Raw genomic sequence first — 20961 nt, 5'->3', positions numbered from 1 at the left:
GTTTTGAATTCGCCAGTTCTTGTACAAGAACAGACATTTAATTAACCATGATAATAAATAAAATGAAAAAAAATACATTCATCTGAGATTAAAAAATCCAAAACAATAAACTGATAGACTATAGACGACATACTGGTTTCTTAAAATGAGATCCAAAGAAACTAAATCGAGGAATAGATTCACCCATTCGTAGACCAATGGAAACTAGCTGTTGACTACCAATTCCAAATACAGGATAAACACCTTTACTGAAAGGTACACTACTCAAAGTATCAATGAGTTTTCTTGGATATCTTTTGAAAACCATCAATTCACCAGTAGTCAGATGAAGTGAAAATCCAAGATAAATAATTTCTTTTAATCGTTTAGAAAATGAGGAATGCATAAGAATTTCTTCCTTGTGCATTTTGCCAAACTGCCAAGTCTGTAGACAAATATTTTTATTTCTTGAACATTTCCTTGCACAAATCATCCATGCATTGGACAAAGATCGCAGAGATTTTCCATGGTCGACAAACTGTCTTTGAGTAAACCCTATTTCAAACAAATGATCCTGTGCTCCAATCTCATAAGCCATAACGTTGACCTCTACTTTCACTTCAAAATATTCTGGTAAGCCTGTAAAAAATTTCCTGTTGAACTGAATATCACCAAGAACTCCTCTGTAGCTGACAAGATTGCCTCTCGAGTTTCTTTGAGAAAATTGGTCGTTAAATTTTATATTTGATATCGTGTTATTATCCGCAGAGATAAAGACTGTCCGATGCAATGTTGATACATCAAACTCTATGTGATTTGTCCCAATGTTGGTAAGGGAGGTAACCGCTAGTTTTGGGTTGTACACACCTACAGCAAGCCTCAAAGCGTTCGTAAATTCTACATTTTTGAAATCAATAAATTTGTTTGCAAAAGTATTGATGTAGACAGTCACTGTGTTTTCATCAGGTAATAACTGGTAGATAATTTTTTTGGAAACAGTTGAGTTGATTTTCTTTTCAGATATCGGTATCGATTTCAAAATTTCACCATCAGACTCTGCAATTAGACAAACATATTGACTCCTGCATCCAGCAGCTGATACCGTCCAGGCGGTTTGATGTTTACCCATAGTCGGGTGTAGGTCAATAACGTCATTATTAGCCACGCCTACTTGAAGCAAGACATCTTTATTCTCAATGCCAGAAATAATTTGGAATGAAAATCCTATTTCAAATCTTGTTTCTGTTTCTGTACTTATCTGATCTTTTCCGATTACTCCTTTAAATTTTTTCAATTGTTTTTCGTCTGTCATTGTATTTTGTGCATTACCGTTGTAATTAGAAACAACTGTATCCATTTCTGATAGGTATATATCTGGATGGAGAGATGTTGAATTCATATAAAACGTTGGACCTAAAGGGAAAAATGAGGGCATTTTTCAAAAAGTCTCTTATGAACAAATATTATTATTATTTTGCATGTCTATTATTGATATTGCTTCAAAACCCACCTTCATTATATTTAAATTTCTAAAGTTGTAATATCTAGCATATTTGATATACAAAGCACTTATTCACATATACATTTATTTCTACATCTTATACGTTTTGAAAAAAGTCTTTACAAACAACCAGTATTTGGTTATCTGTATGTTTTTACGTTCGTTTTTCATCATACACACGAGATGTTTCAATATTCCGTAGAATGTGCACACACTGATCTCTTAATTTCTATGAATTCAAATGATTCCACCGTAAGTGCTCGCATAGGCGAAGCAGTCCTTACTTCGAAAAAAAATCACGCTGCTTTGGCATTCTTTTCTCGAAGCAAATTCCTTTATTTAATTAAAAGTATATGTTTACTTACGTAAATAACGAGAAAAAATCATTTTATAGCACAAAATCTACCCATATGATCTAGTACAATATGTGAGAATTCAACGTAAACACCAATCTAGTGTATAATTTTACTTCAAATAAAATTTTGTTTCGTAAGTTTCAATAATGTTTGGCTTTAGATGCCTTATAAAAAGCGCTTGTCAGCGAACTTTTGTGACAACCCTAGTATTTATCGAGGCTAAATTAACTTGTATGTAGTACCCTCGGAAATGGAAGAGTTTGAAGATAATTTATTAAACCATGTAGATCCTGTACAAAGACGTCAATTAAGAGTTATGTATCATATTACATGTAAGCTTAAATGTCCACTGAGAGTGGGGGGGGGGGGATCAAGCCTTTCCCAAGAATAATTCAAATTTCTTAAATTTACATCGTAAAGTCCCCCACCCCCCACCCCGCAGACACTGGCATAATTCAGACCTCTCCTACGGAAAGAAAATATGGATCGTGAGACCAATTGTTTGCCATTCAGACTTGTAAAACGTATTTTAAAAAGTACATACTACTCACAATTAACATCCGCAGTCCCTTTAATCTGTCTGTTGACAACATAAAGCACCGCTACTAGAGCTACCACAAGTGACCAAGTCCAAGTGGAAAACATTGTGTTAAGGCACCTGTAATAGAAATTTAACACATTTTGATTCCAGTTTGATTAACAGGGAATGCGTAGGGAAAAAAATTGAGAATGACGTCATCCATTTGACTTGATTCAATATCTTCATTTTCAAAACATTAAAAAATAATAATTTCTACCAGAAGATTGCTTTTGCTGTAACAAAAAGGTTAATCAATGAAAATACTCGTACAGAAACGATTTTGTTACATGTTGTCCGTTTGTGATACAATTTACATTTTAACAATAAAATATACATCATAGTTATTTTTATATCAGGAAGTTTACCGTGTTTATCTATTTAAATTGATATAATTGATAACGAGATCTACTTTTTAAATCAAAATGTAAATCTATTGTTGATAAGATAATGGTCCGCCGTTTTAATTTGGTTGTCTTCGACAAAGATATCCAAAATGCAAGTTTGACTGATGTTTTACAAAATCTTTCGCATCAGCTTTGAAATCTTTCGACCAAGACTAATGAGATGACACTGATGGATCTTAAAGATTTACAAAGTGCAAAATGATATCAACTGTGTTATATATATATATATATATATATATATATATATATATATATATATATATATATATATATATATATATATATATATATATGTGCAAAACAAATGAAAATATACCAGTTAGGCATGGGTGCCGTAAATTTATTTTTATTTATGTTTAACTTTGGAAAAAATAGTTGTTCGCCCTGTACATATAAAACCAAAAACATGATCTCTCCATCCTATTCAGTTTTTACTTGAAACTTGTCATACCCAATTCATATCCTTTGTGAATATTTTTAGTTTTTATATCACTCCACTTTCCGTCAATCATCAGATTTTATTTTATGAATTCGAAATAGGCATGGGTAGTTAAATTCCGCAAGCTGTGTACTACGTCAGATAGTTATGTTCAGTAAACTTTGCACCCAACCTGCTGGCAAGAATTGACAGGAATTATTTAATATTGAATTTAATGACCATATTTTTAAATTGCTTATTGCGAGAATATGACTAAAAACTTTATGACTGCCTGTAGATAAAATAGTTCCGTCATGCAGAGTATGCATATAGTTCTGAGTGATTTAAACTGGCTAAAAAACATCAATCAATAGGAAATATTTATATATTTGAATGATCGGTAAGTTCTTTAATTAACTAAGCAATGATTTAAGTTACAAACTAAAAATACGTAAACGTTAAGATCTAAAATATTTAAATGCCAAACACTTTACCAGTACGTTGTACTTAAAAAACCCCGACTTAAATAACAAAGGACCGTCAAAATAAAAACCATCAAAGCGAAGCTGTAATCTTTAAAATATGTGTTGTTAAAGTTAATTTCTTATTGGAACAAGTGTTTTGGGTCGTTTTATAAATCATTTTAGATTTACATCATTTTGAATGAATACATCGGTTTTACTGTACACATATATTATATATTTATTACACATTTGAACCCACCTAGCGACCTACCTCCAAGATGTTTTGCTCAGTTAGTTTCGATTTGGGGACACCGTGTACCACATGGGCAGGCTTCCAGTAAAATTTCCACACTAATAATCTTCCTTGTCGAAAGAACATTTCAAGTGTTTTGTTGCTGGTATGTTATTTATGCTATTGAAAAACTGGAAACTTAATTTTGTCATTAAGAAAATCACCCTTTATTGAGTTCTATAAATTTGAATTCCTATTTGAAGTTAGTCTTTGTCTGAATAATATTAGCAGCTCAGGTATTATTTATTATTGATTATTGACTTTAAATTAATCGTTCTTTAATACGTAATAGATCAAATTACTTTCGTTATTATTATTTCAATTTCATATGTGGTTTTTTTTAAATCGTTTGAAATTCTAAAATCGATGCGTTCTAAAAATATAGATGATGCAATTTTACAGAAAAAGAACACATTGCGTTTGACAATAAGGTTCAGCTACCAATGGAAGGAAATCAAGGTAAGTGTTAACTTAAATTAACGGTTTTGTAAATCAATAACACAATTTTGTATATTATTCAACGTTTTATTCGATTTTTTTTTCAATTTTGATTTTTAAACTTATAGTCACAAACATATTACAAGTGCAATTCCATCTTAACTCTCAAGTCAATCGATTTTAATTTTTAATTAATAAAATACGAAGCCACCAAAAGTAGGTTTTTTAAGGAAATAAGCAAAGCATGACGTAACACTAAACATCAATAATTTTATTATAAAAGATATATACTTAGGTTGACGTAATATACGTATATAAAGACTACATGTACAATATAAAACATGTACAAGACATGTTCCAGAAGTTATCGCATAAGCTCAGTCTGTTAGAAAAAAAAATATACAAAGTCAAATGTAATGCTGCATAGTTTAAAAGGATGCCAAGTTTGATTTACGTGTGAATGTGCTTATAAAATCTTGAGCGTCTGACATGTTGCTTTACACGTACATATATGATTATAATCAGTTGGAATAACCATGCTCAAATCCTTTTTTCTGTTAATTAAAAATTATAGCGAAACCAGTATTTTGATCTATTTGGTAAACTTACATTTTTTTTACTGTTTGGAAGTTTTGGTTTATTTTTGGCTGCTTATCTCAGTTTGAACAGATGGTAAAGTATTCATTTATGATTAGAAGTTCATATATTAATATTTTTGTTCAGACGTAAAAGATAAAGCACAGTTTATATAGAGCAAGATAGGGATCGACAGGAAGTTCCATACATGAATGAAAAAATGCACTTACATGTGTCGGTTAATTTTTAGACATAAAACATATTTTACTTACATTGGTGAGAAAAAATATGTACTGTAATTAGGAGACTTTGCAACTGAAATCATTATATTTCTTGCTCTCGACATTCTTTAAAAAGTGTGTTGATAATTTACAAGCAAATCGAAAGTTAATTAAGGTTATACATGTAATCAATGCGAACAATTTACTGTTCGTAGCCGGTGAATGTGTTTTAAACAAAAAATCAGATAGAGTTTATGCAGATTATGCGACTCATGTTTAACATTCGTTTCTGCAGCAGAACCTTTGAGTCCTAGTGTGTTTGTTTCCTTTACGCTTGATATTACACTGTTTAATTGATTTGTTTGTCCTATTTTTTGACTTACAATTTAAACAGTATGATATACTGATTATTTAGAGTTTAGTTTTTATACCTGTTTACAATATTTATTCCCTCTATAAAGATAACGTGTTTAGATGCAGTGGCTCAAGGTATGTTATTGCATAATAATTCCCTCTGTAGAGATACCATGTTTCATATGAGTGTCACTTTACATGTAACTAAAGACTTTAAATAGCATTTGATGCTTAAGTATTTACACCATACAGTTAAAGTCCAACAAATCTTTAGTTTATTTGATATACATTATTTTAAACAGATTTATCACACGATCGCCCCTAACTTTATTATGCAACCATGTCAACCAAAAATTGAAATCAAAATCAAATTAATTTCAATGATGGCTATATGAATTTTAGAATTTGGCCCAGATATCGGTTATTGTCTTGTGGGACCATATCTTAATAAGATTGTCGTCATTTGTCCTTTTCCGAATCGTCTTTTTAGAGCCTGAGGGTTTTTTCCGTCGGCATCTCTATTACAAATGTATACTAAGTTAGAACATAAGCGAATCAGAGGAAGTATTTCGTATTGTATTGAAGTGAGTTTAATTAATTTTATCTACCTCATTGTAATTGATCCCTTTTTTGTTGCAATCTGCTGTATCAATTTAACAATTTATGGGGTTTGAATTTGTTTTTAAATTACATTTTTCCATTTTTATTGTCTAAAATTTATGATATGGATATTATTAATAGTTCTTAAAAATTTGAAAATCAAATTTCGAGTTACAAACTGGATACAGAATATGAAATTCTTTGCTTTGTTAACAAAGCTCGAGTTTTGTTTTTGTTTTAATGTGTGTTGTTATAGTTTAATTTTGAATCAAATGTTCTTTTGATGTCGATAGTATCATTAATGAACACATTGAACCGGTTTTTTTTTGTTTGGCTTGATTCATTTTGTGGAAGAAATTGTTGTTTAAAATGTCCATTTCATATAAAAAGTGTATAAAAGAAAAGTTGATCTCAAATCTTGATTAAGAGTTTTTTTAAAGTTATAATCTAAGAATGAGGTTTATAAGTCCCATCGATAAAGAAGTGTTGAATAGATCAATAAACATATACTTTGTAATCATCTGAACCCGTGTAAAAAAATCACAAGATACAATTTAAAATCAAAGTACTGAAGTACTGAAAGCCGGGCTCTTTTGGTGTGTCTTTATGCATATTGTGTAGTAAAGACTGAAAATCTCTCAAAATATCTCTCTCTCTCTCTCTCTCTCTCTCTCTCTCTCTCTCTCTCTCTCTCTCTCTCATATGCTTTTAATGTCGGCAAAGCATCAGAGAGCGACCAAATTTTGTAAGCGGCTATAAACAAAAAATAAGTCTGTCTAGTAGAAGTTGAAAAGTTCAACAAGCATTATATATTCAATCCCCGTTTCTTCATCGTGCAGCAAAGTAGTTCATGGAAATTCATGCGCATTGTATGTGTCCAAAATGCATAGTAATGTTTTAAAAACACGTTATTAATAAGAAAACTAAAAAAGATAGACAATTCATTCGAAATTTAAAAAAAGAAACAAAATGCCAACACTTTTGACAAAACGTGGCTCTTTGTGTAACTATTTGGTATAGCGGAAGCTTTACCTTGACGCTGTTTGGTTTTTTGTTTATTTGTACTATTTATAGTAGCATTGGCGATTGGCCTGCCTATAGCCAGGACTCTGCTTTCAGCAGAGCCCGGCTAAAAATGCATAAATTAGAGGGCACAATACTTTTTACATTGACAATGCAATTAAAATAAGGATCGAAAAAACTAATACACAAAACGTGAAGATCCGTTTTTCATTTATCTTTCGCCATTGAAGAAAAACATCGGTGAAATATACCGCAAATCATTCTCCTGCAACATAACTGAGTGTGATATTTATTAAAATAACTATATCGTATACTTATAGATAAAATAAACTTTCCGCCCAATGCGATATAAACCAAAGATTCGCCTACTCTTGTGTAATATACTCTAGGGGTTTGTAATTTAAATCGAATACCTAAAGAAAATAAACCTTTTCCGCCATGTGCAATATATAGAGGATATCTGTATTGTGTGCGTTTATAAATTTGCTTTATCCAACCAGTAGAAATGGTGTATATATTCGCGAGGCAACGAGTTGGATAAAGCAAATATAAAATCACACAATTATAGATGTTCTATTTATCTCATACAATTTTATTTATGTCATGAAGCTTTTGAGACGGCCCTTTATATGACAACCGAATTGACTTTTTGAAAGGTTAAAAACGATGATGCAACGTTATGTTATGCGGTTATTATGACCTTGCGCAATACAATTTACGTCATATCGGAGATAAATCTAACCGTTTTAATGTAAAGTTTCACAGAAATAAAGCTTGAAATAATTTTTTAGCTGTAAATGTTTTTTTCTTAGAGCTTAATCACCTGATTAAATGGAAATACTGATCAGAAGAATTGAATTAAGTTTCTTGACATACACAAAGTTGCGAATGCTCGTTAGTTTGAATTTACTCGAACAAGGAACAGTTGTTTTTGGAAAACAAACACTAGCCTAATGATTCGATATTGAAAATAGTGAATAATGATGGTGGAATAAAAGTATTATGAAACATTATTTCGGTAAGTTCTTTTATATAAACACAACTAAAACGTTCTGTTTTCATCGCGTTGTCAGGATGCCAACTCCTAGAAAGTTAACGTAATTTGTAGTTTTATAAACTACACAAAAGAAATTGAAAGTTGTCATTTATCAAAAATCTTGACTTAAAAAGAAAAAGGTCTTTTGGTTACGGTTATGTATAACTTTGAAAAAAGGGGGGAGGCTAAGCTCAAAACAATCACTAGCCTAACAATTCGGAATTGAAAATATTGAAAATGAATGCTAACTGATGGTGGAAAAAAGTTCAACGAAGCATTATTTCGGTAAGTTCTTGTATATAAACACAACCAAAGCGTTCTGTTTTCATCGCGTCGTCAGAATGAACTCCTTGATAGCTAACGTGATTGCAGTTTTATAAACTACACAGTGGAATCGGAAGCAAATTAAAAAGGGGGGGGGGGGGGCTAAATTAAACTTATCACAAATCTTAAGCTTGACAAGCAAAAGAAAAGGTCATTGGTTACGGTTATGTATAATTTTGCAATAAAAAGGGGGCCTAAGCTCCCCCATTATAGCCCCCCCCCCCCCCGTTCCGACGCCTATGCTACATGTTATGTGTTTTCCTTCATATTTGTAATTTAAATCTTTGACCAAACACATTTTATATCATTTTTTGGTAGTAAATATAGTTATATTAAAAGTACTAGGAAATCTTCGAAAATAGGTCACTGTAGCGTTGAAGCGAGGGGCTGTGTCAAAAATATTTCGGACCGGAACTATTTGATATAGCATCCCCCGTTTGATAAAGCAAAGGTTTATCACACGGGAAATATACACCACACGTATGAGATAAAATTCGTATATCACACCCCTAGCGATTATAGAACACGGGTAGGCGAATTTTCTGTTTATTTCGCACAGGGCGGAAAAGGTTATATTTTCTGTAAGTATACGATATAAACAGAAAATTCGCCTACCCGTTTAATTAAAACCCTAGGGGTATGATACATGATTTATATCACACCCCTCTCCGGCCATCTTCTGATGGTATATCACACCCCTGTTTCTGTATCTTGTATGATCGAATTGAACAAGACCTTGTTTTGATGAAAATATGACCCAAAAAAACGATTAAAAAAAAAAAACATGATATTTTGTGTACATCAACAACTGAATTTAAGTGTCTATCGTTTTAAGAAGAAGATTCAAGCAAAGAGTGTCCAGAAAATCATGTCTAGTTTACATCTTAATTAAGATTGTGATATTTTATATTTTCTAAATATTATAACAAGTTATTCTTGAGACCAAATGTCGATTTAAAAATCGTTCGACGATTTAATATACCAGAATGGTATATTGAATCTTGCATTGGAATAAAAAAAAAATGATTGAGGCAAAAGCAATTAATTGGCTTAATCTTTGATTGTGAAGTTTTTTTTAAATTTTATCAATTGTTATTCTTATAATATATATTGACACTTTGCACGTATAAAAATCGTTTTCCTTTTGCAGGAGGTCCTGGTGGTGTTGAAAATGAATTACGTCGAATGGGTGGAAGATTAATCTTTGTCATATCACTATGTCTGGCGCTGCTTGGTCTTGTATTATTGTATCAAACACATAATCCTAGTGGTGATGTCACATGTAAGTCTTCCTTAGTAAGAAAAAGACTTATTTGGGAAAAGAATACGTTACTTTTGAATATTGGTATGATAATAACTCTCCGTTCATGTTTTATACCTATATGTATGCAAATGAATACGTCCGAATATATAATGTGAACATTATTGGAAAAAAGGACAATAAGAAAGGATCTTTAATTTCCCTTTTTTTATATTTCTTCTCACTCTTTGAATAATTTTTTCGTAGGTCCCCAACTGTTTTTCGACGTGTCTACCATGCATAATGACCTGGAAATATCTGGAAACGGCGATGTAATTGCCAATACAAATCGCTATGTTAAGATACGTCTTGAAAACTACCATGGAATTCTTGGTATTTTCTCCGTGGGTAACATAGGGGAATTTCAAATGAAAATAAGTGTCACAATAGACATACAGAAAAAAATAAAAGGAGACGATCCATTGTTCGAAATAGCTTTTGCTGAACGAAAACAACTGAAAAACGATGCATTTGATAGAAAAATCAAGACGAGTTTAAGTATACTCGGAAAGAAGTGTAATAGCAAACACATGTGTTTAATTGTACAGAGACGAGGAGTGACTTACAAGAAAATGGAAATCACCGGTATAAATGTCGGAAGCTACATTGGAGTGGTCACGATGACCAAGGAAAATGACAGTATTGTTATTCATGTCTCGGACAAAGAACCGATTTGCAAACCGTTACTGAAACTTCCACAAGACAACATATTCAACAATGACATTGTTCCAGTTTATGGAGTGACAAAAAATGACAGTACAGCCAGAGTGCTTCTTACAGTGATAAGAGATGTAGACAATGTCGCTAGCTTTGATGAGACGACTTGTCATAAAACGATATATACATCTGGTGATGGAAAAGCCATAGCTAACTATAATGTCGGTATTCAATTTAGACGGGGAGGGGCTTTTTCAAAGGCTTACCGTGGGGTTCTAGGTGATATTGCTTTTAAAGAAAACAACAATGATAACGAGAGTTTTCTTTTGAAACCAGACTACTTTGAAATTAAAGTTCATTTTGATGTTGATTTACGGAACACCGAAGTTGAAAGTTCGTTGTTTGAATTTGGACTTTCCCCTAGAAATCTCATCGACAACCACAAAGTCTTAAGGTACCATTCAAGTGCTATCATTGTATCTATTGGACGCTGTACCAAGAGACTGCGTCTCTGTATGTCTTACTGGCAAGATGGGACACAAGATAGAATGTACACAGCTTTTGGTCAATACTATGAGAAAGTTAATGATTCTTTTACATTTGGGTTAAAGGTTGATTCTTCGGAGCATATAGTAAGTGTTTATTTAGTAAATGAAAGAAAGGAGTGGGTTCACGATTTTCTAGATGTGACCTTTGTTCGTCCCCTGTATCCTGTGTTTGGATTGACAGACAGAACGTTTGTCAAAATTCACCTTTTATCGTCATCATCAGTGACAAAAATGTACAGCGTATTAGGGTTTTTTCCACAATATCCTGCTTGTGAAATTTGAACATTACTGATAATTACAGTAAAAACTGAATATCTTAAAAAATTCTCTAGGTTCATCCATTTTATTACATAATATCATTGGGGGGGGGGGGGGGTCATCTCAGATAGACAGAGAAAAGGGGTGCGTAGTTTTAGTACCTGGAACGTCGGTAACAGATAGTGTTGGTTTCTTACTCATCCCATCTACATTGTACATGTAGTAGGTATGTTCTAAAAACAAAACCTATCGGGGATTTCAAAATTTATTTTTTGTGACAAACGCATGAACTTTGTATTATTTTCGGGTAGAATTTTACAAATTTTCAATTTTTTCCCCGCCCGGTTTTATTTTTATCATAGAGCTCTACATGTATATCCTGAACGTTTATTTTATTTATATCACGATCAGCAGCAGAAATATAAACTGACAAATGCACTGGTAATGTATGTTCGGCGTTAATAAATTCCAGTGGACAAATTATATCCAGAGATAGAAAAACTGACATTATAATATCTATTCATTCTTTTATGTTACAAGTAACTTTCTTTAAATTTAATTTTCAATTGTATGTAATATTATTATATATACATCTACCGAGTATGATTTCCTCTATTTCTTACGGAAACTTGTAGTTAATTCAAAGCTCTGTAGAAACAGCCAGACTAAAATCTACACGCCCCGTTTATTAATTGGTCGCAACCTACAGCGACCTTAGGAAAGTCATGGACAGCACGAAATAATCATCATGATGATGGTTTCAGACTCAAATTCTCAAAGGAGACGGTTTGCTTGTTTCTTTAGCTAATGTACTTATCATGTACAGTAATTTTGTAAATTTTACTTACTTTTTACAATCAATTTATTAATTTGTTAAAATAATGATGGATATATAAACAATAAAATGGTTTTATTTCATGATTGATGCGGGTTTGAACGTAGCGATCATTGCAAAAAAATTCAAATTAAATGTTTCTGCTGATTTAACTCTTGATTTAATATAAAACCAAATTGTTCCTAAAACAAATCATACAGTTAGGCGCGTGGGTACGCATTATGCGGAATATATTTCTTTTTATAAAAACTGATATTAACATCTAATATTTTTCCTATACAATCCTTTTTAGCTCACCTGAGCTGAAAGCTCAAGTGAGCTATTTTGATCACGTTTTGTCTGTCGTCCGTCTGTAAACTTTTTTGAACTCCTTCTCTTAAACGCTCGGCCAATTTCAACCAAATTTGGCACAAAGCATCCTTATGGTAAGGCAAATATAAATTGCAGAATTGAAAGACCGATCTTTATTCAATTGCAAAGCGGAGAAAACATCGAAAATGTAGTAAATGGGGTGCATTTTTAAAAATCTTCTTCTCAGGAAGTACTGAGTCAAATTCAATGCAATTTAATATAAATAATCCTTATGGAAAGGAAATAATAAATCTCAAAAATTAAGAGCCAATCTTTTCGAATTTGAGTTATTACGAAAATAATAATTGGAAGGGGTGGGCATCGATCAGTTTATAACTTCGGGTTCGGTATTCCATATCTCAAAAACCTCTTTGAAGCGGCCATTTTGAACATATGATAAATGGGTCAATCTGACAATGATGAATTTGGTTGTTGTGGAGAATTTCGCGTGCGAAAGGATTCTTTGAAACATGCAAGATACATTAATTCCGATTTTGTGAAGTAAATTGTGATTAAATATTCCAAAGCGTTGACATTTTCACATTTGACCGTTGTTTTAGCTTGTTTTGATTTTCGTTTCGTTTTCATGAATTACGGTTTGTATCAATCAAACATAGACATCGGTAACTAAGACAGCTGAATGTTTACTTGCGGAAAATAAGATGCATTAACGGGTACAGTACATTAACAACTAAAATACAAATTCTAATGGTAATACAGTATGATCTTTGCGTAATAGTTGATTAATGCATATGTTACAGGCTAGTTGTCAGTATTTTCTCTAGTCTATTCAGTCTAAACGGAGATTACTTTCCCTGATGGAAATACAAAATGTGTGTACATGTAGCAGAGACATAAATAATTGTTAATTCACCTAGGGTGAAATATACAGAGAAAAATCTTTAAAAATATTCTTCTAAAAAATCAATTGGTCAGAAAAACTGTAACTTGTGTGGAAGCATCCTCATATACTGTGGAATCATTAAATTTCGTGGGGGCCAATTTTCGTGGATGACTTAAATTTTACAGGTTCGTGGGGACGTAATTTCGTGTATTCATATTTATCTACAAAAGGGAATATGACTTTATTACCCTAATTCATCAATTCGTGATGGATGTTATTTCGTGGATGAGAGGTACCCACGAATTCCACGAAAAATGAGCCACCACGAAATCTAATGATTTCACAGTAGTGTAAATTCAAGTTTGCCCAAACCATGATCCCCGTAATAACGGTGGGGCTACAATGGGGGATCAATTTTTTATAGAAATATATGGAGAAAAATCATTAAAAATCTGCTTCTCTAAAACCAGTGAGCCAGAAAATTAAAGCTGTTACTTGTGTGAAAACATCTTCAGGTAGTCTAGATTCAATTTTTTTTTAAAAAAAGGTAGGGTGGGGCTACAATGGGGGGTCAAAATTTTTAGATAGGAATGCAAAGTGAAAAATCTTTTAATAAACTTCTTCTTAAAAACCAATTGGCCAGAAAAACTGTAACATGTGTGGACGCATCCTCGGGTAGTGTTGATTCATTCTAGTTTGTTCAAACCATATTTTCAGGGGGGAGGCTCCAAAAAAATAACAGAAAGCGATTCAAAATTTTTGAATCGGCTTTCTGTTATTTTTATTATTATTTATTACTTGTGTGGATTAATTTTACTCATTATATATATATATATATATATATATATATATATATATATATATATATATATATATATATATATATATATATATATATATATATATATATTGGTAACTTTCGATGGCTAGAACTTCGATCGCTCGAAGTTCTTGATCACTCAAAGTGAGTCTAGGTTCCCAATTTCCCCCTATATAACTAAGCAAATTTACTCTTTCTTTTTTTTTTTTTTTTTTTTTTTTTTTTTTTTGAAGGAAGTTTTATTGAACAATGTACATTTAAATTCGAGATAATACCTCCGCAGAGGCTCTCAAGATATACTTCACCTGGGGTGCCTGGGGCCCCCTGGATCAGTAGTGCTATTCAGCAGTATAGATAAATCAAATAATTATGTATATAAATGTACAAAATATATATATTTTCTTTAGTATTTATGATTGTATTTTTTAAAACATATATAAATAGACGTAAATATTGTCTAACATATTGTCTATATGCATACAAAAGTCATGTATATATCATAATAGTAATGTAAAATAGAAACGGGGATAACATTCAGTCATTGATACATGTAGAATGTTCGTATCAATATTATACAAATATATAAATCAAAATATATTTTGAAATTTTATATATATGCATACACAAATATATATGGAAAAGGAAAAAAATAGTAATACAATCACAATTGGTCTGCTAGTGTTTTCAAAATTTTGTAACTGGATTTGACACTTTTTGCACTAATTGTGGTAAAGTAATAATAATAAAGAGATGTTTTAAGAACATTTGAAAGCGCATTCTCATTTGGAATTTCGTTTTGTAGTCTACACTTCATTTTATATTTATATATCTTATACCCTACACAAGATATGACATTATTGAGAGTTTTCGTTGTGTCCGTAAACTCATAGAAAGCAAATTTACTCTTAATTTCTCGAACTCTTGATCTCTCGAAACCCTCGATCACTCGAAGTCAAACTGCAGTCCCGTTATTCATTATCTATAGATTTTTACTCTCGATACTTGTCAAAAAAGTGAATCTTGCAACTTAAATGTAATTGAAGATGAGTTCCATTTTTTCGTATTTGTCCATCACTTTGTAGTTTAAGAGATGAGTATATTAAAACATACTACTCCCGAAAACCAAGTGTCTATAAAGTAATACAGCTATTATTTACCTCTAATACTAAAGAACTGTGTAATTTAGGTAAATATTTATATTATGCAAACAAGCAACGAACTCTTCATGTGAATTATACAAACTGATTATGTACACTTTGTTTTTCTTACTGTTTATTTAATATGTATATGTTCAATTGTATAACCTTTGTCTCTTGGAATAAAAGAACTTGAACTTGATACCTCGAAGTGGTTGTTTATACCTAATTAACACCTTCTTGGTCATATAAATGGCTTCAGGCGTTAGATGCGGCACCCGTGTCACGGGTTGTTTATTTAGGCGACACTTTCCCTGCAAGGTGATAATTGTTTGATGATTGACCATATCGATACCTAATCTATAATTAACATTGACTGTTTACGATAATTTGGAGATGCAGTGAAAATTAGAAATAAATCCAGACGAAGAGAAAATTTTATGCCATTGTCATAATTTTAGATTTATTAAACTGTAGAAATTATGCTTATCAGCATCATTGGCATTTTAATGATTATTTTTGAACAAGTTCTTACAGCTGGTGAAAGACCCATACAGTGGGAACAATGGGTGATCATGTTGATACTCATTTATCTAATTTACGACATGTCGTATCGTGGTTAAGTAGTCTAAACAATCTGTTCATCATAAAATATATAATTATAGTGTATCACGAATTTATTCAATATTTGTTTGCATATAGTTTTAAAATATCCAGGTCTTTATATTTAACTGAAAAGAAAACGTTGTTTAAGCTCGTGCGTAAGGTTAGCACTAAATAAATGGCTTAATCATAACATCCGTTAAGACTAATTTCAAAACCCGTCGGTCAACCCGGAAAATTCCGAACTTTTGAAAGCTCGAACTCTTGATACCTTGAAGTTTTTCCCTGGTCCCATGGACTTCGAGCTATCGAGAGTTACCTGTAGTATTACTAATATGCAAACATATTGATATTTGTTGATTCTCAGTTGTTTAGACTGTTGCCGTCGATAATTCTTGGGCCACACAAGGGGTTCAAAGTTTGATATAGGTTCATATTTATATGAACAGTTGTTTAAGATTTTTTTGAGAATGGTAATGCTCAATATGTGATATAACTATGAAATCATCTAGTTCCAAAGGGGCTCAACATAGGAACATTGATAAAAAATTTTGAAAATCTTATAATACAGGATCTGTTTTACTCATTCATTGTCCCCATATTTTGGATATGACTTCATGAAGCTGATCTTATTTTGTATAATGTTGCTCAGGGGAGCGATGTGGCCTCTTGTTATGTAATATTTTCCAATATCTCATTTCCTGTGGGTATCCAACAGAAACTGTCATAAGTAACCGTCTCGATAACTTATTAGCTAATTTTATCGAAATTGCAGAAACTTTTCCAAAATTGAAATTCTTTTTTTTTTTAAAGGGGGGGGGGGGGGTAGCAAGGTTTATTCATTGTCATGTCATTAAAAATATAAATAACAAAAAACAGAAGCACCTTTCTTCTGGAGATTGATATTGTGAGATGTGCAATCCTTTTATTTTCCTTGATAAAAGTAGTTAGCTTTAACAAGGTGCTAGTGTCTTAGCTCAAGTATTAGGTATACACTATTTTAACAAAAGTTGTGTTTTTTCAGGATTCCTGATGGGCCAATGGGACGTTTAAAAGAAAATAATCGCTGGTTATTCTTTTACTTTTAAAATATAATAGGTATTTAAGAATTTTGAAAAAAAAATATCGATGAAAAAATGCAGTGCGAGGATATTTTGGAACAGAGTTTAGGGATCGTTTATATAGCTACAGCTGTACGTCCCCAGTGTTATAACATTATAAAATTGTAACAAAGATAGACGTATATATCAAATTCAACGTTCCGATACGTTCATGACTGTATAGAGATTAAATAATATATTTTAGATATTTTAGATCAATTTTATTACTCATTTATAAACAATCTGTAAGAATTAATATATGAAAATTTCACAATGTCATAAACAGAAATACCTTATATATCTTTCAAACAAATATTATAGGACGTAAAAAAGTGACTGTATATTATTAGATAATATTGTAAAAGTTTTGGCGTATATCTATGGTTATTTGTTTTTTGGGTTTGTTTTTTTCGCTGTTTCAGAACACATTTTGCATTTTAGGTTACAAAGCCTTCAAGTTGGAAGTCTGATTACCAAGTATGAATTTCAAATATTTCAATTCAATTAGTTTTTACAAAATCAGAAGCAATAAATTAGCTTAAAATATACCCTATTTCAGGATAAAGGTGAGAGAAATACAGGTATACTACACACACACACACACACACACACACACACACACACACACACACACACACATATATATATATATATATATATATATATATATATATATATATATATATATATATATATATATATATATATATATATATATATATATATATATATATATTTATATGTTCTCGGAAGTAATATGTAAGATTAATCAAAATGAATCATCTAGTGAGATCGATATCTTGCAATAGATGCCCAAACAATAAATACATTCCCTGACGGGCTCCATTCCCATAAGTTCATTTTATTCTGTGAAGCGCCAATACTCTGCGCTACGTTCCGCCAACGATATTGATTGGTCACGATTCTTGTATCGAACCATCTTCCAGAGATGCACGAGAGGTCAATCCGGTAATAAGACATATTATTATACTTTAATGTTAAATACTGAAATCTGATTGGATTAGACGCAGTTCTATTACCCTCAGCGTTAGCAACACACATGGCAACGGGTAACACAACGAATTGTTACATGCACGTAAATTATCCGCGTACGGTTCGCCGTAGAATTCACTTCATTTCTATATAAAAGCGGTAAAATTTTCTTTAAAATAAAGACATTCAGTATAATAAAATAAATAGTGCCTGTTTGGAAAATAGAGAGAGAGAGAGAGAGAGAGAGAGAGAGAGAGAGAGAGAGAGAGAGAGAGAGAGAGAGAGAGAGAGAACTTTGCTGGCTTAACGGACTAGAGCTTCATCAGGCCCCGCTTTCCCAACTTTTGTAAAGTCAATACTCAGCCTCAAGTCTGAATATTGACCTCAGATTTATGATTGTTGTTTTATAAAAGGATTTGATTTTGGGATTGGTTGAGTAATTTTGATATTTTGTGACGGTGAAGCCAGATTTTCAAAAAAAAGGTTCTCTATTTTTTTAAATAGCACACTGATTATTTTATGTGGTTAATTATAGTTGCAGCCAATTGTGCTAATAAGAATGTACTATTAGGTATCGACATCTTTCTTGGTTTACCCCTGAACCCACGCAGACGTACTTGTGAAATCTAACATCTTTGCTGATGAAAAAGTGTTGACAGACCCTTGTCCAATCTGACCGAAGTGGGCGGAGTTAAGACTCGTGAGTAAAGAGAGATAGAGTTAGGAATTCAAACATGTTAATAACCTGTGACCATATAAACTAAATATAATTATATGAGTTTCGGCGGCATGTCTTTGATGCCGGCGAAGTGACGATTGTCTCGATTTAGTAAGCTGCTGACGAAAACAAGACTGTCACCAAGTGGTAAAATCGTTTATATACAGAATTTGAAGAATGTGCAATAGACAAATGTCGCATAAAACCCCAAGAATTGTCTCCTGGGTCTTTTATCAAACCAAAAAATGCAGACAAGACGGTTTAGTTGTATGAATATTTCATGTAACATTATTGTTGTATAGATCTGACATTTCTCTTTCCCCGTGTTATTAATTTGATACTTTATAACTACTAGTATACATTATACCAACGTTCTGACTATCCCTCACAAGAAACATTGATTTATGGTTTCAGTTTTCCATAATGTGTCGCCGAAAAATGTTCTGACTACTACATGTACTCACAAGTAAAAGTTTTACGTGAAATTCTGCAGTCAACAAGAAATATTATTATACTTTCATGTTAAATACTGAAACCTGATTGGTTTAGACGCAGTTGGTAATTCGTTCTATTACCCTCAGCGTTAGCAACACACTTGGCAACGGGTAACACAACGAATTGTTACATGCGCGTAGATTCTGCGCGTACGGTTCGCCGTAGAATTCACTTCATTTCTATATAAAAGCAGTAAAATTTTCTTTGAAAATAAGACATTCAGTATAATAAAATAAATAGTGCCTGTTTGGGAGCGTTACTGTTGAAATTGACACCCCTCGAAAACCATTGTCAACCGACGCGAAGCATCGGTTGACAATGGTTTTCTCGGGGTGCCAATTTCAACAGATACCCTCCTAAACAGGCACTATTTATATACGATTACATGTACGATTACATGAAATCAATACTGTTTGTTTCTTTTTTTTAAATTTTAGATACTTTTGTCTTGTAAAATGAAATTGCGAGCGACGAACTTTAATTTTCATTTTATTTAAGAAATAAACTTCAATTTAGAAAGTTCACCAGGATATGAAGTTGGTTAGTCACGTGATCAAATCCTGTGAAGCCCGAAGGGCTTTGTAGTAAATCAGTTGACCCCCCCCCCCTCCCCCCCCCCCCCCAAGAATAAAACAGCATGACCTGCTACTCTCTAACTACATTATTTGCTTTATTTGTGACTTAATGGAATTAAGTTACATTTTACATAACGTTAGAACAATGATTTTTTCATAGAACATCATTTCTCTCTGAAGCCTTAATAATATATTCAATTGTTCTATCAGCGCTAGAATTTTTTTTAGAATTTTTAAAAAATAAAGTTACATTAAATGAGGATGTGTTCCGAATGCTAGAACAGGGCACGAAAGAAATAAAGAAATAACAAAAGCCTCTAAACAAATCCCAGATCTACCATTATTTCAGTCAACTGTTTTGAATTTATCTCATTTTGAGGTATCTCATTAAAATGTAATTAGTTACACAGGAATAGAAATTTACTAACTCTTTCTTTGATTCTTTTAAAACATTATTTTGATGAAATATGTTGCATTACTTGTAGTCGATAAAGTACAGGTCCTCAACATGTTTTCCTACTTACAACAATTTAGCTAATTGTGTACTGGTTCAACATCGTTGGCCATGACACGCATGCGCAGTGATTACAATATTCTGTTTCCTCTTTTTTTTTAAACACAGCAGCATAGGGTGCTTTATTTTGGGTCTAATTATAAATTGCATCTAGTAAACATAACGTTATAGGGAACGTTACATACCTTTCATGGATCATTCCCAATGGGACAAATTCGCGGCGATTTTCATTTCAATATTATAATATTTAGTTAATATAATTCACTTTGTTGGGTTGGTAAATCATTCGAATTCAAGCATTGAAATTTGTTTTGATTTAGAAACTTACGTTAAAGGCGCCACATTGATTGCGTAAGGGCAACCCTTCTATCTATACAACAGTTGATGCATGCATGTAATTCCAAATTAAAAGTTCTGAGAACCTAGCAAGTTGTCAGAACTTAATATGTTCATTCTCACTGTATATATAAGTACAATAAAGTATGGTCATACCAATAACAAACTCAAAATGTATAGTTTTATAATGTATAGATATTAAAAATTTAGTTTAAAAGAATGAAATGAAAACATTTTTTATGCGTTGATATACATGTATATTGTTACGGTTCTCAAAAAACTGAAGAATGGGGGTTATTACTCTAAAAAAAT

At 32.0% G+C, this 20961-nt stretch overlaps 2 protein-coding genes across 5 annotated transcripts; one reads left to right on the top strand and one right to left on the bottom strand.

Moving 5' to 3' along the window:
- Positions 1-111: 111 nt before the first annotated feature.
- Positions 112-4032, bottom strand: LOC128179951 (uncharacterized). Of its 2 annotated transcripts, none has more exons than XM_052847647.1 (3): positions 3962-4032; positions 2388-2494; positions 112-1392 (listed from the first exon to the last, which is right to left on the bottom strand). In XM_052847647.1, exons 2-3 carry the CDS (start codon positions 2479-2481, stop codon positions 119-121), a joined length of 1368 nt encoding a protein of 455 aa, XP_052703607.1. In that variant the 5' UTR covers positions 2482-2494; positions 3962-4032; the 3' UTR covers positions 112-118. The 2 variants fall into 2 exon arrangements, with proteins under 2 accessions (XP_052703607.1, XP_052703608.1); XM_052847648.1 differs by lacking the exon at positions 3962-4032 and adding an exon at positions 3272-3379.
- LOC128179949 (uncharacterized) lies at positions 3978-14160 on the top strand. 3 transcript variants are annotated; one of them, XM_052847645.1, is made up of 4 exons: positions 3978-4100; positions 4380-4453; positions 9717-9848; positions 10074-14160. In XM_052847645.1, the coding sequence occupies exons 2-4, from the start codon at positions 4438-4440 to the stop codon at positions 11351-11353; spliced, it is 1428 nt and encodes a 475-aa protein (XP_052703605.1). In that variant the 5' UTR covers positions 3978-4100; positions 4380-4437; the 3' UTR covers positions 11354-14160. The 3 variants fall into 3 exon arrangements, with proteins under 3 accessions (XP_052703605.1, XP_052703604.1, XP_052703606.1); XM_052847644.1 differs by having other exon boundaries at positions 4017-4100; positions 4397-4453; XM_052847646.1 differs by lacking the exon at positions 3978-4100 and adding an exon at positions 4132-4230 and having other exon boundaries at positions 4397-4453.
- The last annotated feature ends 6801 nt before the right edge of the window (positions 14161-20961 follow it).

This window comes from Crassostrea angulata, chromosome 4 (assembly GCF_025612915.1).
Source record: "Crassostrea angulata isolate pt1a10 chromosome 4, ASM2561291v2, whole genome shotgun sequence".
NCBI classification, from domain to species: Eukaryota; Metazoa; Mollusca; class Bivalvia; order Ostreida; family Ostreidae; genus Magallana; species Magallana angulata.
This window is presented reverse-complemented; position numbering and strand designations above follow the sequence as displayed.